This window comes from Xyrauchen texanus, chromosome 42 (genome assembly GCF_025860055.1).
Source record: "Xyrauchen texanus isolate HMW12.3.18 chromosome 42, RBS_HiC_50CHRs, whole genome shotgun sequence".
In the NCBI taxonomy this organism is placed as follows: Eukaryota; Metazoa; Chordata; class Actinopteri; order Cypriniformes; family Catostomidae; genus Xyrauchen; species Xyrauchen texanus.
In genome coordinates, this window is record NC_068317.1 from 17,661,875 (window position 1) to 17,676,604 (window position 14,730).

The 14,730-nt window shown below is 37.9% G+C and overlaps 1 protein-coding gene across 7 annotated transcripts in view; it reads left to right on the top strand.

Moving 5' to 3' along the window:
• The first annotated feature begins 201 nt into the window (after window positions 1-201).
• LOC127634989 (protein AF-10-like) overlaps window positions 202-14,730 on the top strand; it is a 72,408-nt gene continuing 57,879 nt past the window's right edge. Inside the window, exons 1-4 of one of the 7 annotated variants that reach the window (XM_052114776.1) lie at window positions 202-752; window positions 1,991-2,070; window positions 13,575-13,700; window positions 14,306-14,360. In XM_052114776.1, coding sequence (XP_051970736.1) covers window positions 590-752; window positions 1,991-2,070; window positions 13,575-13,700; window positions 14,306-14,360 — 424 coding nt within the window. In that variant the 5' untranslated portion in view covers window positions 202-589. Of the gene's footprint in view, window positions 753-790; window positions 1,156-1,990; window positions 2,071-13,574; window positions 13,701-14,305; window positions 14,361-14,730 lie in introns of those variants that run through there. The other 6 variants (XM_052114778.1, XM_052114777.1, XM_052114779.1 and 3 more) reach the window with 6 other exon arrangements.

Sequence of the window (14,730 nt, forward strand, 5' to 3'; positions counted from 1 at the left end):
TTGTTTACAGATCTGTGGTGTGGCTTGGTTGGGTCAAAGTCTGTTTCAAGATAATTTTTTATGTAAGGTTGTTTCCTGCAAGTTTGTTTGCGAACTTGACCAGTCTAAAAGCGCGAGCCCGAAACATGTTCTCTTTCAAACATTCGTTCGGTATCTCACTATTGGAAAACGCCTGAGATACCTCACTCCTGTTTATCAGAGAACCGTAACCTAACGTTCAACACCACACATTGGCATTAAAATAAAAGTCGCGAAGCACGTATAGAGAGACGTGACGTGCGAGACGTGCCTGTTCACAAGCCGCGGAATATTTAATGGCGTTTACCGCGTGCACTGCGAGGCTTCCTGAAATCCGCCGCTTGTGCCTTTTCTGCGCATGCGCACACGTGCCTCCACATCCCGAGAGCCTTCAGTTCGGGGTTTGAGCGTTGTGCAAAAGTAAATAAGTAAATACCGCCTTCAATACCAACGTAACGGAAATATGGCTTTTCATCGAAATGGAACATGAAATACGGCTTGCAGGGGAGATAGGGATTTGTGAGACAAACGCCCGACCGCTATTTTCTTGGTCTTTGTGTGGTGGTGGTAGATGGTATCCAGTGAGCGATATCTGGCAGAGGAAGACGACGTCTCGGCGAGTAATATGAAGGAGATGATCGGTGGCTGCTGTGTCTGTTCCGATGAGAGAGGCTGGGCCGAAAACCCTCTAGTCTACTGCGACGGTCATGGCTGTAACGTAGCCGTCCACCAAGGTAAATATGTAAATCGTAGGTTTTATAACTTCAGAGTTGATAAGTGATAGTTTTGTCTTGCGGGTATTTGATGCGGATGTTTTGATCTGTTTCCTGCTCTTGAGGTGAGAGGATTATCTTAGCATAGCTTAGCTAAACTGACCTGTCCTTTTAAAAGTTTATTGTGTCGCCCAACCGCTGGTTCTTATTTGTGTTATTGAGATTTTCTGTAGACATTTTGGTTGTTTGAGCCGACAGTTCGCGGTATTTTGGAAGTGTACCGGGTCTTGTTTACCAACTGTTTCATGGAGGCCCGTCTAAGTGCTAATGCTATGTGTTTGGCTCGAGCGCTACACGGCTAACAGCATGTCGCTCATGGCTGTTTATTATCTCCAACGTTTCAGTCACAGCAATGGAAACAGAGGTGAGTCAGACAAGCTCTCTATGTCATTACTGATGAACCCTTTTCTAATATTTATGACCAGTCAACAAAGCTGTCAACCATTGGCATTAAGCTGACTTGTAATGCTTTTTTTTAACCACGTGCAGTCATCTGGCTTTTATGTGGTATTTGATTTTATGTGATTTAAGTTTGAAAAATGCGACCAATAACGCAGTTAAGTAAATATCTTGGTTTCAGGAAATCGGCCAAGAAGGAAGCCTTTTTGTTCTTCATGGGTACAGTCATGTGTATAAGAGCAAATGTGAGCAAACAAGTGTAAAGTCGAGTTTTACCTCTGCATATGAAGTAGAAACGTGATCTTTTAACAAAGTTACATTTTGTAACTTTCTTTTGTGCAGGTGCTCAAATTTGTTCCATGTCTATGAGACTGGCATCGAAGATTTTGTTTTGACATTAAGGCATTTAAAGCATTAATTCCTAAATCCTTTATCACGGTTATTCCAGTTGTAAACAAATTTGATGTTTGGAAGTAGCAAACTGGGCTCTTCTTGCTTTGGATTGCAAATGTTGAATAGGGTGATCGTTTCTGTATTAGCTGACTATTTGTCACACAAAAATAGGTCTTAATTTTTTTTTTTTAGACAATCTGACCTTTCAAAAATATTTCAAACACTAACTGAATTTACAGTTTGGGATATATTACTAAACAATATTGTTGCATTAACCATCCCCCATGACACGATCCTTGAAAATATCACTTGCATGGTCCTCTACAATACTGACCGGTCAAGTTGTCAGACTGAGTATATGGAACCAATCTCTTCAACTTGTCTTTCCTACATTCCTGTTGTTTCAGCCTGCTATGGAATTGTCCAGGTCCCCACTGGCCCTTGGTTCTGCAGGAAATGTGAATCACAGGAACGAGCTGCCAGGGTGGTGAGTTTCCTCATCTTCATAGTAATCTTGCAGGCTTCAGTTTTACTGAAGTCTAGACCTCCTTCCTCTTTTTGAATATTTTGGGTTTGTTTGCAGTTTCCATATAACAGATTATATTCCCTATTTATATGTTGAACTTGTAATTATAACCTGTCTTGCAGTTTTTAATTAACTTAAGCATCCTAAAAGCTTTGGTAGCTGGAGTGAGAGACATAATAAACATTGTTGATGGACAGGCTTAGGATGTTTAGCTGTTGAGTGTAATCCTCTGATCAGACACAGTATTTAAACGGTTTGTTCAACCACAAATTAAAATTCTTATAATTTACTCACCCTCATGCCATTCCAGATGTGTTTGACTTTCTTCTGTTGAACACAAATGAAGATATTAGAAGATATGTCAGCTCTGTAGGTCCAGACAGTACAAGTGAATTGTTACCAGAAAGGTCCAATAAGCACATAAAGGCAGCATAAACGTAATCCATATGACTCCAGTGATTTACCCCATGTCTGTAGAAGCGATATGATAAGTCCTATTTGACTATGAATCTCTACTTTGTCTTCCACATGTGTTTTTCGGCGATTCACATACTTTGTGCATAATGCCACCTACTAGTTGAGGCTGGAAAAAAGTGTAGATTTATAGTTTAAAAAAGGACTTAAATATTGATCTGTTTTTCACCCACACCTATTATATTACTTCTGAGGATATGGATTAAACCACTTAAATGAGGAATTTTCAGTTTTGGGTTAACCATTTTAATGTCCATTGGTAACTCCTGCATTGAAAATTTGCAGAAGCAAATTTTATTATATTCATCTTACTTTTGCCGCTTTATAAGCCCCAAATATGCTTCTCATGTGGAATGCAAATGCATGCAGGGTGATTGAAGACTGGTTTCATGTGCCTGTCCTCTTCACAGAGAATCACTCGATATGTGTGCTCCGGTGACAGGAAGCGCAAAGCGGATCACATGCTTGATTAAACTGGGCTTCCCTCGATATTGTGATGCAGACAACAAAACTTATGCAACCCATTTGAATTTTACTTGAGAATTCACCATTTTAAAGCTCTAAGGAGCAATTCAACGATTTCAAACACCTAGACATCTCCGACATTTTGAACAGCACTTTCGAGGGAAAGAGAAACAAATGCAATTACAAAACTGCATCTACACATCAGCACTAACATTTATTACAGTAAATTGTAACTGAACATTTCATTACAGCTGTGGCAGTTGTACTAAAAAAATACATTTTTAAATGTGTTTGGGCTAATCATTTACATAAACTGTTTATTTTAAGAGACTATCTAACCACTATAATGTATGTTTAACATTCAGATGCAACTGTTAATCAATGAAAGAACAATGGTAAACAAGGGCAAGTACAATGTAGAATAAAAGTCTGGACCTTTATACATTTTGAACAAAGTCATGTAATATTGTAATATTGTTCCTGATGATGTTGGAGATTGGGGAATCAAACTGGCCTGGTTTGACTTCAGATGTCATAATCATTAAGAGTATGATAAAAGTAAAACAATATATGTAATGTAAAAGGAAAAAAACATTTTCTCTGTAGAGGACTCATTATATTTAGGCCATAGAAAAAAGGTAAGTTAGTTTGATTTCCCACAGCATCTTGAAGTACAAAAAGTGTTGAATTCAGAAATTTCTAGATGGTCAGATGATCAAAATATATATATATATATATCGAATAGAGATGCACCGATCGACCGGCCAAGGACCGGAATTAGCCGATTTTCCGCATGCCCGGACCGGTGACCGGCAGGTCAGCCTCACGTCTTTCCGATTCCAAGCCGATCCGTTTTGTTGCCAGCGGCGCAGGCAATAACGTCACAGCCGCACGTAAACATGTCATTGGCGTGGAAGATCTTCACTGTGAGTGAAGAATACATAAAGTTCGAAATGTGTAATAATTGTAAGGCCAAAGTAAACCGCGGGGGAACCACCACAATAACTTTCGGATCAACAAACCTAATTAGACATTTAAAACACCATCACCCATCTGAACATGCCCATTTTAAAAAAGAAGCTAAAAAGTGAAAGCGGCTAAAGCTAGCCAGAGCTCAGAGCCAGCCACAAGTCTCCTTTCATTCCTTGGTATGAGCAGCGAAAAGACCAAAGCAATTACGAGGAAAATTATGGAATTCATGGCCCTGGATGACCAGCCGTTCTCCATATTTGAGGACAAAGGGTTCAGAAATCTGATAAATTTCCTCGATACGGAGTAGGATGTACTTTCCGACGTCGCGATGACAGAGTTGTTTAATCTCGTGTCATGTCACACACGCAGCCTGTTACCTATCAACATTTGGGTACACAAATCCGGGAGAGGGGAAGTGGGGTGCTGGATGGCAGGCTAAATACATACAAATTGTGCCGTTGTGATTTAATGTGCTGAGTAACGTAATTTTTCCCACTGTGTCCGATGTTAAAATCAGTGCGACACACATTGCAAAAGGTGTGGGCATTGTCGATATGGCTTCGTGATATGAAATTAAATTCTTCCATACAGCTGTTGTTAAATGTACATGTATATTTAGTTTTTATCACCGGAGCACCAGCTGAGTCTTCTCCTCCCCTCTACCAGTGATGCTTGATTTAACCTCCCGCATCTACTACCTGCACAGATGTCAACAGCGCAAATGGGTTTTGGTTTCCAGGTTGAGGTCACAAATGATTTGTATGATGTGTCGATTGTGTGAGTAGGATGCGTTTCATTCAAGATCTGGCAACTGGACCACCTTGGAATAATATATTGATGTGATTATTCATATAATGTGGTTTGGGCCATACAAATTACGGGAGGTTTTTTTGGGGAGAAATAACAAAACGGGGGACTCCCAGGAAAAACCGGAGTGTTGACAAGCCGTTCCCGAAGCAGTGCTCAGTTTTACAACTGATATTTGGATATCTAACGTAAGTTGAGCGTTCTGGACACTTCATTTTTTCAGAGCTTTGGAATTGTTTTGTTAGACGAGTAATAAAGAGAAAAAGGTCCATTTATAAAAATAGTGGAAAATGAAATCTGTTATATAAAGCAACTCATTTGCAGTAAATTTTTATTTCTACCTCTTTCCAGTCACAGAGCACTTTATTTTGAGAGTTGTTTAAGTGAGAGAAGATCCTGTTACTTAGTGCAGTTTGGGGGAAATTGTAATGTTTAATAATTTATTTTATTATGATTTTGTTTGTATATGCGGTCAATAATGGTTCTTAGTAAGAAAATTGGAATCAGAAAAAATCGGTATCGACAGGTCACACTTGTAAAAAAAATCGGCCAAGAAAATTGCAATCGGTGCATCTCTTATATCAAACCTTTTTGTTTCTTTCAATAGTCTGAAATCCTCATGGGTAAAATGTTCGCTGCACACGAGGGATGCGCCGATACCACTTTTTCTTTTCCGTCCCAGTGTTTTTTTTTTTTTTTGCATAATCCGTTTAGAATACATTTACATTATTGTGTGGAACTAATTGGGTGTAGTCTTTAATATGCAAAGAAACGCAAACCTCTAACTACACATTATTTCAATATAAATGTATAGCTTATTAAGAAACACTTTATTATTAACTAGTAAACTGGATAATGAAGTAGCCAAATTAACTGTAATTCCAGTATAAGTCATCAGTAGAAAAGAAGCAGATTTTTTTTTTTTTCTTTTTTTTTGCAAATTGTTTTCAACTTGTATCTGGACTTTAAAGGATTCAGATCTCTTTTTTTTTGTTAAATTTAGTTGTAAGATATCAGCTCTCTTTTCAGTGTGTAAACGGAGTAGTGCCATTCACTGACGTGCTTGAGCTGTGTGTGCATTTTACATATTTACTTATTAAACACAGCCTTTTGTGATTCACAGAGCTATCGCACATCTAAAAGCAGCTTTGAATAAAATGCACAAGTCATATGAACTACTTTGTGTTTTTATGGTTCTTTTTATGTCATTTTTTTGAGCTTGACAGTAACTAACACAGTATCGGGCTCATCGGAACAATACATGATCCGTCTAAACGTACCGATCCAGGTATCGGATCAGTGCATCCCTACTGCACACCCTCAATATTTGAGAGAACGTAGGGGTGTACTGCTATTCAGGTTCAGCGTAATAAGCCCAAGCTTCAATCGCTCGATCATGTATATGCAATCGATGAAAAGTTTATATTTTTCCCAGCGTGTATTTTCTTTGGGGATCCGAAGGTTGAAACATCCAGGATACACACGCAAAACAACCATTTTAAACAATACACTTATACAAAGCAAAGATAATTAAACTTTTGTCCAGCTCTCCTTCTCTTGTAAACAATGACGCGCTTCCTGCTGCCTCCTCCACGTGACGTGTGACCTTACCAACAAGCTTACATCATCCCTCTCATGAGCGCGCATCACAGAGATGTACAAAAGCGAACATTTATAGTTAAAAGTATATAAGTATTGTTTTGTTTCTAAAAAGAATCAATCTTTTGCATTCTGAAGAACGTTTATTTGTCAACTGGAGTCGTGTGGATTATTTTGATGCACACTAAATATGCATTTTGGACCGTCAAAAAATCGAGTACATTCAGTTGCATTGATTAAAGGAGGAGGCCTGAAATGAAATCTAAAAATCTTAAATTCTGTTTTGATGATGAAAGAAACTCTGATACATCTTGGATGGCCTGAGTGTGAGTAAATTATCAGCACATTTTCATTTTTGGGGAACTATTCCTTTAAGTTTGGACTGCAGTAATGTAAAATGATAAAATAATGATTGTGCATCAGCCACCACCGAAGGCCATTTTTGACAAAGGAAACACTCTGATAACTGTACATATTTCTGGCTTCATTACAGGGCATATTCAACCTAGACTGACTGAGCCAAAAGATTTCTTCTGTTAAAGTTTTGTCTGTAATCTCTCATTTTAGTGCTGTTTGTGGTACACCAATGCTTCAGTCAGGTGGAATTTTATTGACAGAAAATTCTTTACTATATGCAATTGCTGTTAAATGACAAACAATTTATTTTCTTGCAATTTTGTGCAAAATTATAGGTGTGTCTGTATGCAGTTTTATGCTAGTTATCAGATTTTGTTTTTAGGACAGAGCAAGTTAACTGGCCAATCCGTTACAGGAATCAGTCATCTCAGTCTTCACTATGCTAAAAAGGCACTGTTGCATACTGGGATAGTGCTTAATGTGTTATTTGTTTACTCTAGGAATTGTTACATGCTGGCTCATATTTTACAGTTCAGCACTCGCAGAGCAAATGTCTGGTCTGCCTATTTTTTTACATTTAAATTTTTAGTATTTAGAGTCACCATGTATTTCGCTCTTGTATTTCTCATTGAATGTTTTATTCTGAGGATTCAGACATTCTACCTACTAATGTTGTCAAAATTACCAGTACTTCGGTACCAAGTCGATACTAAAATAAAAAAGATGTAATGATACCAGTGTTTCTGCACAACTGGTAGTACCTAGCACTGACTCTATCCAGTACCAGCTTCCAGTATGACTGACACTCAACTGCTTTAAAATGCCCACAGGCTTATTTTGAATGCGTGCTCTGTTACTCCTTTACACACTGAAATGGACAATTAATCAAATTAAATTGTGACGTGTCCTAGTGTGATTTATTAAACTGATAAATACTGTAATCTTACTGTGGATTTTTAAGTAAATCCGACCGCTCATCCACTAAAAACTCCACAGATATTGAGAATCATTCACGTTGTATCAGATGACAGAACAGTTTGAAATTACAGCTCCTTCCTACTTGAATGGAGAAAGACCGAAATCTCCAAAATTGTTGACCAAGATTACAATCAAATAACATTTTAAATCTGACAGCGATGGTATAAAAAAGAAATTGTTTATTTAGTATTGCGGTACAAAAAAAAAATTTTACCAGCAGGTCTAGCTAATGTGCATGAGTGTTCTAAGTTGATTGACAGGCGACATCTGTATCTAAATTGTTATTGGCTCTTTTACCTGTAAGGTGGGACTTCCATTTCAACATCCACCATGTTGGGTGATCTAGTTTCTCTGTGTGTTCCTAAGGTGATCTAAGTGCTCCTTCTAGGGCTGAATAGTTTCTGATACTACTTAATTGACATACTGTGTTTGAGATACTATAAAGTAGGGGAGTATGCAAATTTAGATGGGGGTAATCTTTTTTTTTTTTTGCAATTCCTTATGGTTTTGCTATGTTGGTTTATTATTATTAGTGTTACACAGATCAGGAATTTTGAGGCTGATGACAATCTCTGATTTCTTAACACTAAGATCGGCCGATTTAGACTTTTTTGTACCCTTTGCCACACTTTTGCTTTTGTGACCATGTTTATGCCCCACACAGTAAAATTAAGGTAACCCTTTACAAAAAGGTTCCATTTGTTAACATTAACAACATTACTGTAGTTAATATTAATTAATTATCTTAATGTTACAACATACAGTTGAAGTCAGAAGTTTACATACACTTAGGTTGAAGTCATTAACACATTTTTTTAAGATTACATTTTGGCAAACTATAGTTTTGTCAAGTCATATAGGACATCTACTTTGTGCATGACATAAGTGATTTTTCCAACAATTGTTAAGACGGATTGTTTCACTTTTAATTGACTGTCAATTCCAGTGGGTCAGAAGTTTACTTGCACTAAGTTAACTGTGCCTTTTTAAGCAGCATGAACAATTCCAGAAAATGTTGTTAAGCCTTGAGACAATTGGCTTCTGATAGGAGGTTTACAGAATTGGAGGTGTACCTGTGGATGTATTTTAAGGCCTACCTTCAAACTTGGTGCTTCTTAGACATTATGGGAAAATCTAAAGAAATCAGCCAAGATTTAAAAAAAACAATTGTGGACCTCCACAAGTCTGGTTCATCTTTGGGAGCAATTTCCAAATGCCTGAAGGTACCATGTTTATCTGTACAAACAATAGTATGCAAGTATAAACCCCATGGGACCACGCAGCCATCATACTGCTCAAGAAGGAAACTCATTCTGTCTCCTAGAGATTAATGTAGTTTGGTGCGAAAAGTGCAAATCAATCCCAGAACCACAGCAAAGGGCCTTGTAAAGATGCTGGAGGAAACAGTTAGACAAGTATCTATCTAAATTGAAGAACACCATTCCAACCATGGAGCATGGGGGTGGCAGCATCAAGTTGTGGGGGTGCTTTACTGCAGGAGGGACTGGTGGACTTAACAAAATAAATGGCATCATGAGGAAGGAAAATTATCTGGATATATTGAACAACATCTCAAGACATCAGCCATGAAGTTAAAGCTTTGCCGCAAATGGGTCTTCCAAATGGTCCGTGACCCAAGCATACCTCAAGTTGTGGCAAAATGGCTGAAGGACAACAAAGTCAAGTTATTGGAGTGGCCATTTAAAAGACCTTACCTCAGTCAGATAGAAAATTTGTGGACAGAACTAAAAAAGCGTGTGCAAGCATGGAGGCCTACAAACCTGACTCGGTTACACCAGTTCTGTCTGGAGGAATGAAAAAAATAATAAAGTCAGAGATTATAAATGTATTTTGCCATCTCTACTTCACTGTTAATTTATTATTCAGTTTTAATAATAATAATAATAAAAAGAAATGTATAGAACTTTTAATGTTTGTCGTAAAGCGCAGGGCGAGGTTTTTTTTTTTATTTTATTTATTTTTTTTATATAAACTTACCCGTTTACATGCTAAAAGTGTCATGATGTGGGTCTCCTGGATGGATTGACTTTCAGCACACAACTGAATAACACAACTGCATTAATATGATAGATGATTACTGCAAGAGTTAGATTAACATACAGGTGCGAAGGGACTTCAGCGTTTTTAAATTGCACAAATAAAAAATAAATTTACAAATTTGTCTCTAGCTAGCTTTTGCTCGCATGTCAATGATTACCCCTCCGTGTGTCAATAATGCAGAGATCTACTTTTATATTTAATTTAATCACTGAGAAGGTTTATCTGCAAAATTAGTAGTACCAAACATCACAAGCAGCCTCAAGAATGGACACAGAGTAGCCGTATAACACTTTTCCTTGAGCAGAATATTGCACTACAGATCGCTAAGTTTGTTCAAAGGGGAAGCAAGAGACTCAAGTACATGGTTGCCAGATTGCACAAAATAAGTATAATATTAGACGGAATATTTCCAATTTGCGCAAGTATAAATCTCAAACTGGGGGTGTTTCGTCTCTTATCTGGCAACCCGGAGCATGTTAAACGCCTGTGGAGAAGCTTTACGTCCCAATGCAAGTTAACTGAAATATCCAATGAAAAATAAAAACGCTTTTACGATAAATGAACCGTGGGCCACATTAAACCATGTGGAGGACCTGATCCAGCACGCGGGCCGTATGTTGCCCATGTCTGCTTTTAGATGTTTGCGAGATTATCATTAAATCTACGTCAGCAGTCCTAAATAGTAGATCACTTGGGCAGCCGCCGAAATATCTTCAATGCGAGAACCATGGCATTGCTCTTTCCCTGGTGTCCGCAACCCAGTCCGAATAGACCAGTTGAAAAACACTGCTTTAACACACACACACTCATGTCAGACTCGCCTCGCTTCTCTCAGACATTTCATTTTCGTGCGCGTGTGTGTGTGTCGCAAGCCGACGAGTCTGACAGGCAGACAAGGAATAAAGGAGATACGCATGTGAGATTCTCCGTCCGGTTGCATTTTTTTTCTCAATACCGTAGATAAGCAAATGTACTTGGTATGATAACCGTCAATTTTGAAAACGTGTTATACCGTGAAATAGGCCTGGGCGAAAAATCGATTCAATGAATTAATTTGAATTTTTTGTTGCGGGCGATTTAAAAAATAAGTAAATCGAGTTTTTGTGTAATGGCGCAGTTTTGGCTCCCCGGAGCATCCGTAGGGTTAGTTTCACATAGCAGTATGGCAAGCGACAACAACAACATCATAGCACACACGAAACGGCAACAGCATACAGCAAGCGACAACATGGCTACCGGTGAGAGTGGGAAGTTTGTTCCCAAGAAACTTCATCCCAGAAATGGGGGTTACATTTGTCTTGCTTTTGATTAAATAAAAGCAAAATTTGCTTTAAGTTGTCTGCCGTTTGTCGTATTGATTTCCTTAATAAGTAGATGGGAAAATCGGGAAAAAAATCGTAAATCGAATTAAAAAAAATAAAATCGGAGATTTATACTGCCTATACTGCACTGTTGATGGACATAATGAAGAGGAGTTAATATGAAAAAGTAGATATTGCACAGAATAAGCATATATTTGTTGTCTAGTGTACTTTTATTTTAATTACAGATCACAGGAAATCCAGATGATGATGATGATGATAATAATAAAATAAAATCACACACAAAATTTTATAATTTTTATATATATATACATATATAACATCGACATAAAAAATTGTCCACAATTTACATTCTTGAATAGTCGTTTAATCTCATTTAGCGTAACATGAGGTCACTTTAAACACTAATGATGACACGGGAGAGCATCACTGCTGTTTGCGCATGACTGAGAGGAAGAATTACACAGCTCACAGTCCAGATGCACTCTAAACTTTCCAAACAGCTTCAGGTGATGTAGATCGCAAAGCACAAGGGAATTATACAAAACTACCAAATAAGTAAATTTAGAAGCACTCGTTGTGGAACAAGTTGAGTCAGGGCTCTTTAAAGGAAACACCCCAGTGTTGCATCTTAAATACCATTATATTTAGTGCATTATAGCTTTTATTAAAGTTCAAATAATACGGAAGCAGGTCATGTAATTAACTACAAACTCAGAATCTGGCATTTTTCTGTTCGGTCAGTGCCTCTTTCATGAGTTGCGCGAATGTCCCGATCTAAGGGGGAGAGATTGAAACTGCACTGAATAGTCAAATAATCGTTAGATTAATCGATTATCAAAATAATCGTTAGTTGCAGCCCTAGTCTAAAGGGTTTACAGCAATACCCATATACAGCTGAGTGTTACCAAATGTAAACGAATGCACACAACAGCACGTGCTATAGGTAAATTCAGAACTTGCCTCAGTCTTTTATTGAAAGACACTTGTATTAAAGTGTTCTATTGCCCTCAAATTTTTATAAGGATTAATTAACAAAGGAAAGAATGTGGGATGATGTAACCTGGCTTTTGGTGAAAATGGTGAGTTATATTGGAAGTGTCCTTTTTGTGAGGAAACTATTTAACACTTAAACATTTTGGCTGGTGTTTGAACAAAGAGATATTGCTATTCAATGGTTGTGCATAATTACTTTTTCTGAATATATTATTAAGTGTGATCGAGCCAAACTGAGTGGCCCTCCACTACATAATGATTTTTAAAAATGTCTGTCACAATAATTCTGCAAGACTGCATTAGATTACACCGGCATCATGTAAATAAGATTTAATGACAATCAATCTTGTAACACTTATCAATCTCCTGATAACCATTTTATAACTTTATTTTCTGTATAGAGCGCAACAGTTTCTGCAACAGAAATGCTGCTGGTGTAAAAGCACATGTTGTTTGCAGCGAAATTGACGTGACGCACTGCTTTAGTTCGGCTCATGCGCTGCTTTGGCGTGTGAAGTAAAACAGGTGTTAGAATTGCCAACAATTTACCCTCCAGACTGTCATGCATCAAATACTGAGAAAGTGCTCATTCATTAGAGTAGCGGTGTATGTGTGATCCCTGCATGCTGCAAAAAAGATCTGCCCTGATTCTAGGCACGATCGGCGCACCCCTAGACATCACCAGTTTTATTAATATTACTGAATTGGTGTTACAATTAAATGTTTCTTAGCATATTTGTTTGTGTTTTGCAAATTGCTTTTACATTAATGACCTGTATCAAGATATATCTACTGTTTTAAATAAATGCTATTCAGGTATCTCTTAGCAGAACATTGTGGTTGAGGTAAAGGGAACGTGAATGGTTAGGGTAAGCACTGTTATGTTGGCAGTTAAAGCCATTGTTCACATGCTGTTCATATGACTTGTGTCAGGTGAGCATGAAACGAAAGTGGCAGTTTAGATCGGAAGAATAATGGGTCACACAAAGGGGAAACCTGTTACGCAACCCATTGTGTGGGCATTTTTTTGAAAGATCTGGATTTATGCCAAAACATGGTTTCCCGCATCACTCCTTTTAGAGGTTAGAGGTGGGATTCAATGCCACCAGCTCTTGTTCTATAAGGAAACAGGGTTTTCTCCCCTACTTTGTATCCACAGGTGGGTCTCAGTAATATTTTTGTTGCCTTTTTTCCACTGATAACCAATCAGAACTTTCCTCATTACTTGCACTATCAGAAAGGTCTCTTACTGGAGCATTTTTCATTATATACTTATAGATTTTGAAACTTGTTAAGGCTGAAGGCTGTTTTTGTTATTGCCTAAGCAATCATAAATATTAAATCAAATTTCTGCATTTGTCCAGATTCCTCCACTCACTAAAAATAAGCCCATTTCTCCCACTTGTGCCCTGCTTTGCCACTTTATTCCCCAAGATTAAAGGGTGGAGGGGGAGAAAGCCGAGCTGGCAGATCCCTGAAGGAGGAGGACTGTCCACCACCTGTAACAAAGAGGAGGAGAACAGCAGACTGAGCAGAAGTTTAAAAACTTTGAACGTAGTGGTATGTGGCACATAATGGCATGGTTCCAAGCATAATGTTTGCCCCAATATCTAACCCTGTTCAAGGCTTTATCAGATATTTATCTTTATTTGGTATCTTTTTATCAGAGTAGATGAGTTAAATATCACAGTGTTTTTGCATGATATGCTGTGATTTAGGCCACATGTCAGTGCCGTTTCTTTAGGATCTTTTTTTGTTGTTTTGCCTTCAGCGGGTGTAGTAGCTGTCTTTATTCATCATTCTGGAGGATCATTCAACAACTTATTTTAAAGGGTTTCATCTTCTTGTTCTGTTAATTGTCTCAGAAAATGTTAGCAGAACAGGTCTATTTTTATTTTTGTATATGGAAGCAGCTCTTCTGGGTTGCAGCGGTGGAGGTTTTCCATCTCCAGTCAGCTATCAAAAACTCTATCGTTTCATTGATCAGTTTTGCTGGGATACACTGTTTTGTAGTTTCCAGGATGAAAATTATGACTAACCCTCAAACTTTGCTTTAGCTTGATGCCCATGTCAAAGGTAGAGTTCCTGAAAGCCCCCAGAGCTGTGTCTGGCCTGCAGGTGGTTGAATGGAGTGTGGATTCATGTTATGTCTCTTCTGCTTTCAGAGGTGTGAGCTGTGTCCCCACAAAGACGGAGCCCTGAAGCGAACAGACAATGGAGGTAACACCTCTACTTTACTAGCTTTTACAAATGCTGATTTTTGTTTTATTCTATGCATTTGCTGAATAAAAAACATTACCAGCATTGCTTGAAAGTTTGGTGACAAATAGACTGCAGTAGCTTGGTAGCTAAATATAGGCCAATAGCACTGAGTATGTCTTAAACAGGAGCCATTGGTTGTATTTATGGCATTTTGCCCCTTTTTTTTTATTTTTTTATATATATATATTTTGCTATATCTATAGTTTTTGTTTGTGAAGTGCATCTGGCAGACAAATATTTGCAGAAATAAGACCGTTGTTGGATGAGACTAACAATTAAGATGGATTTTGGTGTCCAAAAGAGTACTATTGTCTTTTAAAATGTGAAG